Source organism: Mesoplodon densirostris, chromosome 4 (genome assembly GCF_025265405.1).
Source record: "Mesoplodon densirostris isolate mMesDen1 chromosome 4, mMesDen1 primary haplotype, whole genome shotgun sequence".
NCBI lineage: Eukaryota > Metazoa > Chordata > Mammalia > Artiodactyla > Ziphiidae > Mesoplodon > Mesoplodon densirostris.
This window is the reverse complement of record NC_082664.1, coordinates 179,684,173-179,701,864: the sequence shown is the minus strand read 5'-3', so window position 1 is coordinate 179,701,864 and position 17,692 is coordinate 179,684,173. Positions and strand designations below refer to the sequence as shown.

The following is a 17,692-nucleotide window of genomic DNA, read 5'->3' as shown; positions in this document are numbered from 1 at the left end:
AAAGATCATCTGTTAACCTTATGGGGATTCCCTCGTATGTTATTTGTTGCTTTTCCCTTGCTGTTTTTAATATTTTTTCTTTGTATTTAATTTTTGATAGTTTGATGAATATGTGTCTTGGCGTGTTTCTCCTTGGATTTATCCTGTATGGGATTCTCTGCACTTTGTGACCTGAGTGACTATTTCCTTTCCCATATTAGGGAAGTTTTCAACTCTAATCTCTTCAAATATTTTCTCAGATCAGCCATTCCTTTAAAAAGTATTGCCCAGTGGAAATAATTGGCTGTACTGACTGAAAATCTTATACTGCTGTATTGACGTGCAGAATTTATTTTCATGTAGACCTGAGCTCTTCAGGGTTTTTATAGAAACTAATTACAGAAGACTGTTTGATCTACACAGGATACCACTTAGAAGCCTACTGACTTAATATTATTGGGGTGTCTCCACCCATTTCAGTAGACAAAAGGGTTGGCTTTCACCATGAAGAGATGTTATAATAGGAAACTAAATCAGTACCTCAGCTGTTTACATAGGACTGATAAATGAATATCTTCAAGATAAGGTCTAGGCATCTAATAAGTACCCAATAAATATTTAATGGTTAAGTTAACTAACCATAAATTGTGCCTCTTGAAAAGTCCTATTTATATCTTATTTGAAATAAAACTAGTCACAGCATGTGGGTCTTCATCTCCAAAGAGACATCTCTACAAAAACATTTTATTATTATTCTTTATTGAGGTATAGTTGATTTAAAATATTATGTTCATTTCAGGTGTACAATATAGTGGTTCACAATTTTTAAAGGTTATGCTCCATTTATAGTTATTATAAAAGAGTGGCTATATTCCCTGTGCTGTACAATATATTTTCATAGCTTATTTATATTATACACAGTAGTTTGTGCCTCTTAATTCTCTCCCCCGTCTTGTTTTCCCCCTTCCCTCTCCTCACTGGTAGCTACTAGTGTGTTCTCTATAGCTGTGAGTCTGTTTCTTTTTTGTTTCTTTTATTTATTTTTATTTTTTTTAGATTCCACCTGTAAGTGATATCATACAGTATTTGTCTTAGAAAAATATTTAAAATTTTAATATTATATTTACCTAGTATCATTTTTGTGTTATTTATAAGCTGTATCTCATTTTGAGTATTATTAATAATGACTGAAATAGACATTATTTATTCTTTTGAAAATAACTTGCTTCATTATTTAGTATGATTTATTGTATGTCTTGGTACCAGATAATACTTCTGATGGGATTGATTTTCAGTTTCATTCCGAAAATAGATGAGATGCAGCATGATATATTGGAAAGAGAGCCAGAGTGTGAATGAAAAGATGTGAGTTTAATTCTTAGTTCATCTGCTTACAGTACAACATTGAGCAAGCTTTTTATCTTCTCAGAACTTTTAGTTTTGTCATCCATAAAAATGGGGGTGATATCATACGGGTAGCTGCCTCTCACAATTTTGGGGTGAAGACCATACTTTGCAATTGAAAAACAACTGTAACTGTAATTTTCAGAAAGTATGATGTGATTTAGAGCATTTTACTCAGTAGGAAAATTCTATAGAGGCACATTTGTTTCACAAATTGGCCCACACTCGTAGCATCCATGTGATTTTTCCTTCTCTAGCCATGCTTCCACCTTACAAATCATGATGGTGCTGTGGTAGTGTTAATTATCTCAAAAAGCTGGTTGGTGATTTATTGTTCAGTAGAAAAGGACCAGCATATAGAGAAAAAAACGTCTCTTTAACGTTCCTTATTCTTTAGTCTTCCCCTTTATAATACCAGAGGATAATGCTTCATTTCTAGACATAAAAAAGATTCTTTGAACACAGCAACTCCAGGAGGTAAGTAGCTTGAGTATTGTCTTCTGATTATAAAATGGCCAGGAGTATTTCTCCTTTTAAAATATTGATACATATGTCTGCTGTAATGTGTTTGAGTTGGTTTTAAGTATCAGGGACTATAAAGTCAAAAGCCCTTCTCTGCAGCTAACTTCCTAGTAAAATCAGATACATTATGATTGGCATCTTTCAATATTAAGTTACATTGGAGCCAGCTACAATTTATTGGGAGACATATGTCATGAACACAAAACGTTTTTAAGACTATACATACTTTACAATGAACTTTTTTTCTAACTGGCAGTGGATGATCATTTTAATGTTCTAGACAGCTTGATATAATGGGAAAGATGATTGTCAAAATGACACAAACTCTGCTTTTCAAGTAAGCCAAAGTTAAAGTATAATATACAGAATAGTGCTTAAAACCTTTGGAGAAATAAAGTCATCTGTAATTTCCCAAGCCTGTAGTTGCTCCTTGGATCTAGTATGATAGTTTTGTTTCACAGAGGCTTAGGACCCCTCTGAATCAGTTTTCTTGATGAGTCAGGTGTGGCAGCAAAGTCTTATTACCTAGCCTTCTCGGCCAGCCTCCATAAGGCTCAAACTGGGGGAAGACTGGAAAGTTCTGAGCCAGTCTCACAGGTTGTGGAACAGGGGTGGAGAAGGATAGGGGTAGTGGTGCGCTCACATTTAACAACTAGCTTGGGGAGAAAGCCCTAACTTATCACATTTGCTGCTTCCAGTGATGTAAATACTCCCACCTTGGCTAATTTCAAGCTACCAGTGGTTTAACAACCTGCTCACAATGTTGCTGGACATTTACCAGGCAGTTCTTCCAAGCTTGTATGAACCAGCTCTAGCACAATAATGAGAAAGCAAGTATGGAGCTGGGAAGAGAGGTTCCCCACACCCATCCTGCGGCAGCAAAGAGAGTTGAGAAAAGAGCTTACTCTCAAGTCCAAGAGTTGGCCAAAATGAGATAGGGATTTACTGTGTTTTTTGCTTTTAAAAGTTGCACAGGTTAGATCTCTCACAACATAACCGCTTTCCTCTATTTCCTGTGTGAAATCTCAGCAAATTCTGCATTGATCACGATTGAGGGAGTTCAAAGTCGAAGATGGAGGCAGTCATGGGTTAATCATTGCAAAAAGGGTAAAAGTGTAACCAGGTACGCACACGTGCACACTCATTTTATTTCATGCTAAGAAACTGGGGGGCTTCCCTGGTGGCTCAGTGGTTAAGAATCCGCCTGCCGGGCCTCCCTGGTGGCGCAGTGGTTGAGAGTCCGCCTGCCGATGCAGGGGATACGGGTTCGTGCCCCGGTCTGGGAGGATCCCATATGCCGCGGAGCGGCTGGGCCCGTGAGCCATGGCCGCTGAGCCTGCGCATCCGGAGCCTGTGCTCTGCAACGGGAGAGGCCACAACAGTGAGAGGCCCGCATACCGCAAAAAGAAAAAAAAAAAAAAAAAAAAGAATCCGCCTGCCAATGCAGAGGACACAGCTTTGAGCCCTGGTTCAGGAAGATCCCACATGCTGCGGAGCAACTAAGACCGTGTGCCACAACTACTGAGCCTGCGCTCTAGAGCCCATGAGCCACAACTACTGAGCCTGTGTGCCACAACTGCTGAGCCCATGTGCCACAACTACTGAAGCCTGCACGCCACAACTACTGAGCCTGCGCTCTAGAGCCCGCGAGCTACAGCTACTGAGCACGTGTGCCACAGCTACTGAAGCCCGCGCGCCTAAAGCCCATGCTCCGCAACAAGAGGAGCCACCGCAATGAGAAGCCCACGCACCACAACGAAGAGTAGCCCCCGCTCGCCGCAACTAGAGAAAGCCCGCACACAGCAACAGAGACCCAGAGCAGCCAAAAATAAATAAATAAATAAATTTATTAAAAAAAGAAAAGAAACTGGGCAAGTAGGAAGGATGGGTTGCGGTAATGGACTGGCTGAAGTGACTGACTAGCTACTGAGCTCTCACCTGAGGCTCTTCAGGCAACATGCTGAAGAAGGCGTAGGCTTTAATATAGGAGTGGGTGGTTTGTGAACAGGTCAAGGGAGTGCAGGTCAGCACTGGGGAATGTTACTGAGTAGAAGCCATAATCCGTGGAGTAAGGAAATACTGCTTTGAACTTACAGTAGTTTATGACCTCATTGCATTTTGTATTTATAATTAAATGACTCACGTATTTCCTGGGTTAACAAGAATAATCAGCTTGACCTGGGATTGTGTTCGTCTAGAAATGCTCAGCCATCGAGGTCCTGTGGGGGAAGGCATAGTCTAGAAGGGCAGCCAGTGTGTGAACATGGGATGAAATTCAATGTGAGGAAGGCTGGTATAGGAGTACTGCTCTAAGGACTCGGAGAACACACAGGAAGTAGCAACTTCTCAGTTCTTTAAAAAGCACATTCATTTAAATATACGGTAGGTTCAGCGTGACTAGAATTTTGAATTTTAGATATTTGGTCCTCAGCAATGGCCAATGGATAACGCTCATTATCGTATTTATATCCCCATGGAAAATACAATTTTTTAGCCCAATATGAACATTTTAAAAGTGTTTTTTTTTGTTTTGTTTTGTTTTTGCGGTATGCAGGCCTCTCACTGCTGTGGCCTCTCCCGTTGCAGAGCACAGGCTCCGGACGCGCAGGCTCAGTGGCCATGGCTCACGGGCCCAGCCGCTCCGCGGCATGTGGGATCTTCCCAGACCGGGGCACAAACCCGTGTCCCCTGCATTGGCAGGCAGACTCTCAACCACTGCGCCACCAGGGAAACCCTTTAAAAGTTTTTTAAGGGGTAAATGATGTACAATATACTGCAACTTAAGTGTGCAATGTGAGGAGTCTTGGCATATGCGTGTACCATTACTCCAGTCAGGATTAGGAAGACATCCGTCACCCACCAAAGGTCTCTCATGCTTTTCTGTCATCCGTTCCTCTCTACCACTGCTGCCCGTCTTGTGCCAGCCCCCATTTCCAGGCAACTCCTCACGGGCGCTCTGTCCCTGTAGGCTAGTTTTCATTTTCTGGAATGGAATCTACGTTGTGTACTCTCTTTTTGTCTATACTTTTTCATCCAGTGTACTTACTTTGAGATTGATCTATGTTTTTGTAGGTATCAATGGTTCATTTCTTTTCATCACCAAATAAAAGCAACACTATTCCTCTGTAAGTAGATACCACCATCTGTTCATCCATTCACCTCTTACGGATGTTCACATGATAGTTATTTGGGGCTGTTACAAATAAAGCTGCCATACAAGTCTTTTTGCAGATTTAAGTTTGCATTTCTCTTGGAATACCTGGCAATGGAACAGCTGGGTTGCATGGGGTATATGTAGGTTTACCCTTTGAAGAAATTACCCAGTGGTTTTCAGAAGTAGTTGTAGATTTGACATTCTCACCAGTAGTGTATGAGAGTTCCACTTACTCTGCTTCTTGCCAAACTGAGTGTGGTCTGGCTTTTCAGTTTGAGCCATTCTAGTGGATGCATAGTAGTATATAATTGTGATTTTAGTTTGCAGTTCCCTAGTAGCTAATGTTGTTGAGCATCTTTTCATGGGTTGATTTGTGACCTGTTTATCATCTGTGGTGAAGTGTCTTTTCAAATCTTTGGCCCAGCTTTTAACTGGGCTGTTTGCCTTATTGAACTTTGTGAGTTCTTTACATATTCTGGACAGCATTCCTGGTACTGCAGATTTGCTGGTATGAATTCCTTTAGCCTTTTCATACCTGAAAAAGTCCTTCTTTTACCTTCATTTTTTGAAAGCTTTTCTCCCTCTCGAATCCTAGACCGACAGTCCTGTCAAATCCTGTACTGTATTTTAATGACATTGTTCCACTGCCTCTGGCTTGCATTGTTTCTGACAAGTGTGCTGTAATTCTTATCTTTTGTGTGTGTGTGTGTGGTATGCGGGCCTCTTACTGTTGTGGCCTCGCCCGTTGCGGAGCACAGCCTCCGGATGCGCAGGCTCAACGGCCATGGCTCATGGGCCCAGCCGCTCCGCGGCATGTGGGATCTTCCCGGACCGGGGCACGAACCCGTGTCCCCTGCATCGGCAGGTGGGCTCTCAACCACTGCACCACCAGGGAAGCCCTGTAATTCTTATCTTTATCTCTGTGTACATAATGTGTCTTTTTCCTCTTTTACTTTTAAGATTTTCTCTTTATCACTGGTTTAAAGAATTTTTTTTTTATTATGTGCCTTGGTGTAGTTTTCTTCATGTTTCCTGTGCTTTGGGTTTGTTGAGACTCTTGGATCTGTCGGTTTATAGTTTTCCTTGAATTTGGAAAATTTGCCACCATAATTTTTTCAAAATTTTTTTGGTCTCTTCTCTCTTTCTAGGACCATAATTTCTCATTTAGGCCCCTTGAGGTTGTCTCACAGCTGAATGATTCTCTACAGCTTTTTCATTCAACCTTTTTTCCCCTTTATGTTTCATTTTTAAGTTTCTGTTGCTGTGTCTTCAAATTCACTAGTCTTATTTTCTTAGCTATACATCATGAGAAATTTAATTTCTTTTTAATTTAATAAATGAAATTTAAACAAAACTTTAGACTCTGACACATTTGGTTTTTATGATAGGATAATAATTTCTCATTTACTGTACTTTTCATGATACATTTTATTTTGATGACTTAAGATACAGTTGCAGTTCTCATTGGTTTAATTAGATATTTGTATTTGGCCCTTCCCTTTCCATTTCTCTTTAGTTGAGCTTTGTGAGATGACTCTTTTATAACTTAAAAAATTTTTTAATTGAAATGTAGTTGATTTAAAATGTTGTGTTAGGTTCAAGTTTACAGCAGAGTGATTCAGGTATATACATATATGCATATACAATATACATATACTTTTTCAGATTCTTTTATATTATAGGTATTACAAGATGTTGAATATAGTTCCCTGTGTTTTATCTATTTTATATAAAGTAGTGTGTATCTATTCATCACAAACTCCTAATTTATCTCTCCCCCCCCCACCCTTTGGTAACCATAAATTTGTTTTCTATGTCTGTGAGTCTGTTTCTGTGTTGTAAGTTGATTTGTATCATTCTTTTAGATTTCACATATAAGTGATAGCATATGATATTCATCTTTATCTGACTTCACTTAGTCTGATAATCTCTAGGTCCATCCATGTTGCTGCAAATGGCATTATTTCATTCTCTTTTGTGGCTGAGTAATATTCCATTGTGTGTGTGTGTGTGTGTGTGTGTGTGTGTGTGTGTGTGTGTATACACACATATATATATCTCACATCTTTTTTATCCATTCATCTGTTGATGGACACTTAGGTTGCTTCCATGTCTTGGCTATTGTGAATAGTGCTGCAGTGAACATTGGGGTGCATGTATGTTTTCAGATTAGCATTTTTGTCTTTTCTGGATATATGCCCAGGAGTGGGATTGCTGGATCATAGGGTAACTCTATTTTTAGTTTTTTGAGGAACCTCCGTACTGTTTTCCATAGTGGCTGCACCAACTTACATCCCCACTAACAGTGTAGGAGGGCTCCCTTTCCTCCACACCCTCTCCAGCATTTGTTATTTATAGACTTTTTAATCATGGCCATTTTGACTGGTGTGAGGGGATACCTCATTGTAGTCTTGATTTGCATTTCTCTAATAGTTAGTGATGTTGAGTATCTTTTCATGCGCCTATTGGCCATCTGTATATCTTCTTGGGAGAAATGTCTATTTAGTTCTGCCCATTTTTCGATTGGGATATTTGGTTTTTTGTTGTTGAGTTGTATGAGCTGTTTGTATATTTGGGAAATTAAGCCCTTGTCAGTTGCATCATTTGCAAATATTTTTTACCATTCCATAGGTTGTCTTAGGTTCGTTTTGTTTATGGTTTCCTTTGCTGTGCAAAAGCTTGTAAGTTTGATTAGGTCCCGTTTGTTTATTTTTGCTTTTATTTCTCTTGCCTTGGGAGACTGACCTAAGAAAACCTTGGTATGATTTATGTCAGAGAATGTTTTCCCTGTGTTCTCTTCTAGGGGTTTTACGGTGTCGAGTACTATGTTTAAGTCTTTAAGTCATTTTAAGTTTACTTTTGTGTATGGCAAAAGAGTGTGTTCTAACTTCATTGATTTACATGAGGCTGTCCAACTTTCCCAACACCCCTTGCTGAAGAGACTGTCTTTTTCCCATTGTATATTCTTGCCTCCTTTGTCGAAGGTTAATTGACTGTAGGTGTGTGGGTTTATTTCTCGGCTCTCTATTCTATTCCATTGAGCCATATGTCTGTTTTTGTGCCAGTACCATGTTGTTTTGAGTAGCTTTGTAGTATTGTCTGAAGTCTGGGAGGGTTATGCCTCTTGCTTTGTTCTTTTTCCTCAGGATTGCTTTGGTAATTCTGGATCTTTTATGATTCCATATAAATTTTAGGATTATTTGTTCTAGTTCTGTGAAAAATGTGAGATGACAATTCTTTTGTTACTTTGCATGATGGACCCTGGTACACACATTGCTCTGATGGTTGTCCTGTTTCCAATGTGATCAAGTGACTAAAAACCACGCCTTGGTGGTAGATAAGACTTCTCCAGGCAGGAGAGGATAGTCACAATGTCACGTCTCTCTCTTGAAGAGCCAGAAATTGAGAGGTCTTGAGTAGGCTACTGAATGTGCATGTCTTCTTTTTTTTCCTTTTTTTTAGCTTAATGCTGTTTTGCGGAAGGTCTTTAGATTAACTCTCACCCTGTGGAGGCAGGTGATCCTCACTCCAGCTGGGAAGTGCCACATCTAGACAAAGCTTTGGGGCTAGAGTATAGATCTCTCGAGTCCCTTGGTGACAAGACTTGGGGCCCGTGAGAGTGAGGTAAAATGGTTGAGGTTGGAAACCTGTATGCAAGTCAAACTATTTTTAATCTCTCCTGTGGTAGCTCTTTGCTTTGTTCTCCTTTAGTATTTTGCAAAGTCTTTCAAGATTTTCAGCTTTTCTTAGCTGGTCCAATGGGAACCAAGAGAAAATATTTTCGATTAATCTTGGTGGCAACATTGACAGGCGAGATACCCAAAAGGTAGGTAAATTTCGAGGGCAAAGGAGTTGATTGGTTGACTACCTTCCCCACCTATAATAAATACCTCCTTTTAGAGACAGACTTTGGAGCATCTGCATTATACTGCATGGGGGTGGAGAAGATCCTTTTCTGACAAGATTCTTTACTGCCTTTCCCAGACACTCATCAACATATACTCTATCTTTTTATTGCAAAGCCTTGATCTCAAATAGCTGGCAACTAATGACTATGCTATTAACTGAAAGGAAATTTAAGGGTTTTTTCACTCAAAAGGATATATGCATTTTAATTGATAACCATTAAAGACTAGAGGCTATTTTGTGATTTAAGGGAGTTATTACTTAATGATGAAATTTCAGGTAGAGGGAGATCTACCAGGGACTGGGATCCGGCCAAACTGTACCACTATGCCTGTAGATTTTTATGCCAATATACATCTCTTTTAACCTGGCCCAATCTGGTTTTCTCATGTACTGTTCAGAATTAAAATTTAAGATGATTATTTTGTGGAAATGTTATCCATATATCCCAAGGTAAATCTATCAACTTAGAGTCTGAAAAAGATGGTAAACTATATATTTATGTTAAGTGTCTATAAAAATATATTTATTTGTTAATGAGAAGCTAAGGTGAACTAGCCATAAGATATGCATGTGAATTAGTGTGCTGTCGTGGTTGGTTAGTAATACTAAACTTGACTTATGAATGTGAAAATTACATATTCCTAAATCAACATAGTAATAATTTGTGAATTGCATGCTCCTAGAAGTTTTGAAATGGGTGTGATGTTTACTTATTTCTACATCACCTTATTTCAGAAAAGATTTAGAGGGCTAAAATGAGTAGATTATAAGTGTCCTTTAGAAGACTTATATAATCATTTAGCAATAAGTGAGATCTTTATTTTCTAATTTCATTGACATTTGACTTTTAGGTATTCAGAGGATGACTATCTTCAGATTATCACAAATATCCAGAGCTGTCCATGGAAGCGACAAGCGGAAGAACATGAGAAGTTTAGGTAAAAAGTTTCTTCATAAATAATATGAGATTAAAAAATGTTTTGTACATCTGCTTTGTCGCTGAAATAAGCAATGCGTTGTTAAAAAGAAACGTAGAAGGGGCCAAGCGACCATCAGGAACTTTTCGTTCTGAGATCCTCTCATGAGACGCAAGGCCCCGTATCCCCAGCTCTTAGATAGAAATTTGTAATTATGTTGCTGAAATTAATTACAGAAATCCCAACTTCAAAAAGAAAGTTTTTGTTGTACTCTTTATCATATTTTAGAGGATGTTGCTGCTGCTTTGTACCATTTGTATTTGACATTTATTTGTAAATAACATGTAGCAGTGTAAAGGAATTTTGGAAAACATAGAAAAAAAATCACCTATAGTCCCAACACTCTAGAACAAAAACTATGTTCCTTTCTGCATATTCCCTTCCCGTTTTTCTCATTAGCTTTTTAATCTCAGCACCATTCAGGAGCATGAGATGCTCCAGGTAATAACCCAGGGGGGCGCCGTCAACCTGACAAGACCAGGTTATCAGTGGATGATTACAGAGCTGTCTTGTGCTTGAATACCTCGGAGCCCACCCAGACAGAAATAAATTGTGTCAAAACAGTACCCTGCGGGGGATGCCTGGATAGTTCTCTGGCACTGCTTCCTCCCATTATCTGCTCGTAGGGTGCAGCCAGGCCAGGTATCTCTTTGCCTACCTGGGCTACCTTGCTCTGCTTTTCTTTGCCACATTCTGATTCTTTGCATCAACACAGGTTTTGTCTTGTGCCAGGTTATTACAATTCGGTAATATGTTTTTATCTTTACTGGTTCCTGTTTTCAAAATTTACATTAAGCATCGACTCTTCTAAAAACCTTATTAAAGAGACTTGGCCTTCCCCTGAGATTCTCTAACCCTGCTCAGTTCTGTTTGCTGTGGGAAGCCAGCTCTTCTGCATGCAGGGTCCTTCAGTCAGTACAGGCTGGAGTCATTGGACCAGCTGTCTTTGATTCTGGTGCCACTGGAGCTGGGTTGTGGGCAACTCCCATTGGGTAAGAGAGAAACTTCCTGATTGGATTAAAGCTGAAAATGAACATCTTTCCTCCACTGGGTAGACACATGGCTGTCACGGCCTCCTGTAGGATTCCATTGTCTTTCCTAACTGGCAGTTTAGAGTGTGGGATTCCTGTGTAACTATTTCATCTGCAGGACATTTTATGCAAGATCGTCCACTATAGACTGAACTTGTCCCCTCAAAAGTCATAAGTTAAAAATCTAATCACCAACAGGATGGTATTCGATGGTGGGGCCTTTGGGAGGTAGGCGGTAATTGGGTTATGAGGGTGGAGCCCTCATGAATGGGATTCACGACCTTATAAAAGAGACCACGTACTGCTGTCTTGCCTCTTCCGTCATGTGAGGACACAGCAAGAAGACAGCTGTCGAAGAACCCAGAAGTGGATTCTCACCAGACACCGAATCTGCCAGCACCTTGGTCTTAGACTCCCAGCCTCCAGAACTGTGAAAATAAATTGTTGTCTATAAGCCACCTGGTTTATAGCATTCTGTGATAGCAGCTCAGATGGACTTAGACACAATCCTACCAAAGACTAGATGTGAGAGATTCTCGTGACAGGAAGACCTGATAGAAAGTCGCAAGGGCAGTTGTAACCTAAGCAGTCACCGGGTCAATGAGTAGCAGAAGAGTCTGGTTTTGAGAGACCTTTCTACAAGTGAAGAGTAGGCAAAAAAAGAAAGAGAGAGCTATGGAGGTATTGAACTATTGAGGATCAATCCCAGATAATTAGCTGGAGAAGGACTAGATGAGTAGTGACACCGACAATTGAACTCAGGATAAAGGAGCTTCCACTTCTGGAGGTAAAGTTGATTCAGGGCAAACCTCCTGAGAATAATACAAACAAAACGAAGTATGTGAAACACTTCTTTTGAGGGCAATGGAGAGCTACCAAGGCAGGGGGGATTTCCAGGACTAAGATCCAGAAGAAGAGAGGAGCTGAAGGAGAAGAGACGCCTTTAGAGCAGCTGCTTTCCCTCACAAGGAACTTGCTGGATGCAAAAGCAGAAGCATAGAGGAGAGGTAGAGACATAGAGCAGGGCTTCCAGCATACCCTAGAAGAGACCCGTTCTCTAAAAGACTGAGGCCCAATTGAAGTCATTTCCATCCTCCCTTGGATTTAGGTCTGCCCTTAGCCTAGATGCCTGATAAAAACAAAATAATCCTGGGGCATCATTTAATCCATGAGGGTCCCGAATAGAACAAAAAGGTAGACGAAGGGCAAACGTGCTTCCTCTGCTTGAGCTGGCACATTCATCTTCTCCTTGGCCATCAGCCTTTGGACTCCTACTGGGACTTACACCATTGGCTCCCTTGGTTCCCAGACTTCGGGTTTGGACTAGAACTACACCACTGGTTTCCTGAGCCTCCAGCTTGCAGACTGTCTGTTGTGGGACTTCCCAGCCTCCGTAATCATGTGAGCCAATCCCTCATAACAAACGTTCTTTCTGCATATCTAAATTAAAAAAAATAATCCTCTCTGGAAGAAGGTAACTCCTTCTGAGCCTTGAATGATCTCTGCAAGTTTTTACGCACAACGTCTAGCTCAGTTAAAAAGAGAATTCTTTTTAAAGGTTTTTTTCCTTCTTTCCCTCTTGTGTGTGTGTGTGTGTATGTGTGCACGTGCACACACTAAAAATCAGGAGTCTCTTTGAATCCAAAGCCGTCTGAAAGTCACTGGTGCAAATGATAATGGATAGATGCTGTATAGATGGCTGGTATGCGGATTGGCCATTTTTCCCTTAGAACCATCTCAGTATAAACAGTGCATCCATAACTGTGATGATTACCCCAAGGTAATCATTGGTCCCTTCAGGGCCAATTTAAGTAAACATCTGGGACCGTAACACTTATTGTTTGTTGTCTTTCAAGAGAACAGTCATGGTGACACTTACTTATTTACTTGAATATGTATTATATTGGTACATTCTTTTTATGGGCATATTTGTGAACTAAAGTATATAAACCCTCATCAGAAATCTGTGCAATTAAATCATAATAAACCATTCACTTTCCTCAGTTTTTACAGATATAGCTGGCCAAATCTGGGGAGTTTCTGGCTTATTTATAAAGCTGGAATTATAGAAATGTCCCCTATTATTATAGATGTCAAGTAACTAAATAGTGTTCTATTTCATTTTATTTATTTATAGCAATTTATACCAAATTGAAGAAAAGTGAAAGGTGGTAATATTCTTTTAGCAGGAATAACAAAAGTGACATTAAATTCTGAAAAATATGAGCAAGTGAATATATTCTAAATCCAGCTGTAGCCTCATTGTTGAAACTCCCAAAAGTTGACACCTAGGGGCTATTTGAAGATTATGGGACTTTGTGGTCACAGGATCTCAAAATCAGAGAGCTTTTAAAAGCTTTCCTTAGATAAATATGCTACTTGCTAGCATAGGGCATACATTTTATTTATCAATAAATATTTGTTTCGGGATTACTCTGTCAAAGCACAGTAGGCTTAACCTGTTACGCAGGCTTAGAGTAGAACCTCAAACACAAAGTAGAACCACAAACACAAACCTCAGGCACAAAATAGAACCTCAGTAAATATGTATTAAATAAATGGATGCATGAAAACCAACAAGGGAATGTAGGGTTTTCTTACTGATTTCAAAGAAATTTAAACAGTTTGGAGAGGCAAGAAATAAAAGTGTGAATATTTATGATTTAGTGTAAAAATGAGTGACGTGTACAAATACCATAGTACATCAATGCTCGGTCTCTGTGGGGTGTAATTTCTTGAAACGTTTTGTGGAAAGAGTCAGGGCTTGAGCTGTAGCTCTGGGGACACGTGGAAAGAGAGGGAGAGACCAGGAGCGATGGGACCAGGAATAAACATGAGTAAGTTTCAAGACCAGCTTCACTGTTGCAGTGAACTTGTACTAGAGGGTGCTTGGGATGCAGGGGTTACTTACAGGTAGATGGGGTCGGCCTGATGATGCACAGGACTCTGATTATCAGAGTAAAATCCTTCCACAGGCTTTCTGTAGATACCAGGAACCCAATAGGGATATTGCCAGCAAGGGAATTACATGATGAATCTATTATTTTAAGGAATGCATTCAGTCAGCAGAGTCTTAGGAGGCAGTGAATAAACTGAAGGAAACCAGAGCCATCAGGGGCTGGTGGTAGAAAGATGACTCCAATATGATGAAGATCTTAAACATCACTGGTAGGTATAGAAATAACAAGGAAAGGACACTTGGCTGTGAGCTCCTTGAGGACATGGTTTATTTTTTTTAATCTTTGTATCTCCTGTGACCATCACATAGATGGTACCCAATAAACAGCTGTAGTAAACATGACTGAAAAAGGGGCAGAACTTGGTTGCTTATTGATTCCTAGTTTTCTAATTGAAGGAGAAAGAAAAATAGAGTCAAAGACCCATGAGAAAATGTGGGTCTGGTCGATTGGGGTAATAGTGGTGCTATTGACAAGTAGAAAGATTTCAAGGGGAAATTGCTTTTGAGAAGATAAGCCTATTTGGGGCAGGCTGTGTTTGAGATGACTTTGGGACAACCAGATGCAGAAGATGTTTCCTTGGTCTGGGATAAACATGTAAGTGTTGAGAGAAAATGGGCTCTCCCAGAAAAGAAAGTTTAAAAGCTAGGTTATGTAAGAAATATGGCCCGGGAAAAGCCTATCTTCTCAGCAGTCTTAATTTTTTTTCCATTTAACAATGTTTGTCCTATTTTCATAGATTCTTAACCTTTTAGTCATTCAGTAATTTAATTGTGAGTCTGAGAACTTGTACCTGGGGTCTGAGTCCCTAACTTCCCTCAACCTTTACCTGGAAACATCTGAGATCTATATTGGTGGTTCCATGAAGCCCTTGAAATTGTATGTGACACTTTGCACATGTTTCTGGGAAAAAGATCCCTAACTTTCATCAGACTCTCAAGGAGCCTGGGAGCCCCAGAGTGGATAAAATATTTCTAAGAACTCTTCCAGACCTGAGGCTCTGTTTGCTTTGGGGTTTGATTGTTTGTTTCACCTTCCATGTTAAGCATGATTATCGTTAGGTTTAGGTGTGGCTATAGCTCAGATTTATCCGTACTTGTAATTCTAAATTAATTAATTAAATAATTCTAGACTTCAGTTATGAATTGTTATTTCTGTGAGATCCTAAAGAGGGATTTGAGTAAGAGCTGAAAATTTTCTACCACCTTTTTTCTCCCTTGGTGTATAATTTCATTTACGTATAACTGTACAAAGTTAAGAATGTCAAGCTGTCTGCCTTCTGCTTTTAAAATCATTAATTAATTTTCCTATTACAATTATTTTCCCCAAGCACGAGTTGATACACGTATACTAATTTGTGGAAAATCTAACCTGGATTTCAGTTTAAGAAATTATAGATGGTCCCCCATTTGCAATAGTTCGACTTAACAATTTTTTAATTTTATAATGGTGAAGAAATAATATGCATTCATTAGAGACTGTACTTCACATTTTGAATTTTGATCTTTTCTGTAGTGTCTGAGGACAGAGGGAACAAAAAGTGTCCACCGAACTGAGAAGGTACCTTGAGATTGAAGAATGAGGCAGGCAGCACCATATAATCGGTGGATCCGTTTATTATATGGTAACTTACATACAGGGTAGGATCAGGCAGATGTTGATCCAGAGCATATGCAGCTGTACTCTGCATCTCCGAGGGGCAGTTGGGACAATTAGTTAACCTAGGGTATGGGGATATGTGTTTGCAGACGGCAAGTGCATTCCTAGGTCAAGATTGATGATGGGGAGCTAGTCTCATGGGTGCCAGGAATATGTCCGCGAAGGTCTATCACTGTTTGGAGACTAACACAGCACAGAAACCACCTGGACCTAATGATGATTAAACAACATCTGTGAACTACAAAGCCCTTGACAACAAAGAAGAGATTTACCCCCAGTACAGTCCTAGGTAAGGTCATTGGAAGGACAGGAGGAACCGAACAGGCCTGGATGGCATCATATGCTAACAGCCCTGCACCAGGATAGCGATACATACCTGATATTATTTCGTGATGCTGGGCAGCTCCCAGGCAGCCTGGTGGTCACGAGTGTGAATAACCCATGCACTGACAACCATTCTGGACCCAGACAACCATTCTGCTTTTCATCTTCAGTACAGCATTCAATAAATTACAGGAGATATTCAACCCTTTATTATAAAAGAGGCTTTGTGATAGATGATTTTGCCCAGCTGTAGGCTGATCTAAGTCTTCTGAGCACGTGTCAGGTAGGCAAGGCTAAGCTGTGATGTTCAGTAGTTTAGGTGTATTAAATGCATTTTTGACGTAGGATATTTTACACTTCTGTTGGGTTTACTGGTGTAATCTCCTTGTAAGTGGAGGAAGGTCTGTATTGGTTTCCACACTGTCTCCCTGTCATGTTTAGAGATGGGTAGGTAATCATTTGCTTGAGCAGGACACTTGGATATTTGAGAATAATGGTACCGAGTCCAAGCTTGTACTTCTCGCCATACAACAGGCCAGTAAATTGAGAGATGAGTTGTTGGAGCAAGGATGATCGCCTTTATCTGGAAAGCCAGCAGACTGAGAGGATGCTGGACTAGTGTCCCAAAGAACCATCTTGCCCAGGTTTGGACGCTAGTTCCTGTTATTGCTGCAAATATTTTCTGGTTCCTGCCAGACTCGGGAGGGGATGCGTTAATTCCTTTTTTCCTGCAGCCACTCACAGGTGGGCCTGGTCAGGATGTTTCCTGTGAGGGAAACAAAGGTATTTTAGCTTAAGCTGCAGGCATGCGAGGCAGGGTTCCTAGAGATGGACCATACTTTTACACCCCTTGAGTGATGCTCTAGCAAAAGCAATAGAGCAATAGAATACAAAGGTTGAAGTAAAAGAAACAGATCCAGTAGGGAATCAAATGTGCTTTTCCCGGGCCTCCCTGGTGGCGCAAGTGGTTGAGAGTCCGCCTGCCGATGCAGGGGATACGGGTTCGTGCCCCGGTCTGGGAGGATCCCATATGCCGCGGAGCGGCTGGGCCCATGAGCCATGGCCGCTGAGCCTGCGCGTCCGGAGCCTGTGCTCCGCAACGGGGGAGGCCACAACAGTGAGAGGCCCGCATACCGCAAAAAAAAAAAAAAAAAAAAAAAAATGTGCTTTTCCCTATTACAATAACATCGAAATACTTAAATTAAACGTGTTATGAAAAGCTCCCGACTCCTCTTCCTCATCTTCCTCTACTTTGCCCTTGAAAACTCTTTTGTGAAGCTCTGGAAACTTTTGGTAAGCAGGTTTTATCCCAGCAGAAGATCTTTTTTTTTTTTTTTTTTTTTGCAGTACGCGGGCCTCTCACTGTTGTGGCCTCTCCCGTTGCAGAGCACAGGCTCCGGACGCGCAGGCCCAGCGGCCATGGCTCAAGGGCCCAGTCGCTCCACGGCATGTGGGATCTTCCCAGACCGGGGCATGAACCCGTGTCCCCTGCATTGGCAGGTGGACTGTCAACCAGTGTGCCACCAGGGAAGCCCCTAGCAGAAGATCTTTGAGCTTCAATAATCAGTCTTAGATTCCCTCGGTAACTTGCGTAGTTATTACTGCATTAGCTTTCATGAATTGTTTTCTAACTTAAAAGAACTGTGTTCATTTGTGTAACCAATTATAGAAAACTAACCAGGTATACAAGCAACAGAGCTTAATTTTTATTTTACTTTCACTTTTTTTTTTTCCAGAAATAGTCACACGATTATTTTGTTTTGGGTTTCTTTTGGA

At 40.5% G+C, this 17,692-nt stretch overlaps 1 protein-coding gene across 1 annotated transcript in view; it reads left to right on the top strand.

Annotated features, from left to right (window-relative positions):
• The window catches only part of ST8SIA6 (ST8 alpha-N-acetyl-neuraminide alpha-2,8-sialyltransferase 6), a 128,671-nt gene that overhangs the window by 83,103 nt on the left and 27,876 nt on the right, over positions 1 to 17,692 (top strand). Inside the window, exon 4 of the mRNA XM_060095492.1 lies at positions 9,820 to 9,906. Coding sequence (XP_059951475.1) covers positions 9,820 to 9,906 — 87 coding nt within the window. The remainder of the gene's footprint in view (positions 1 to 9,819; positions 9,907 to 17,692) is intronic.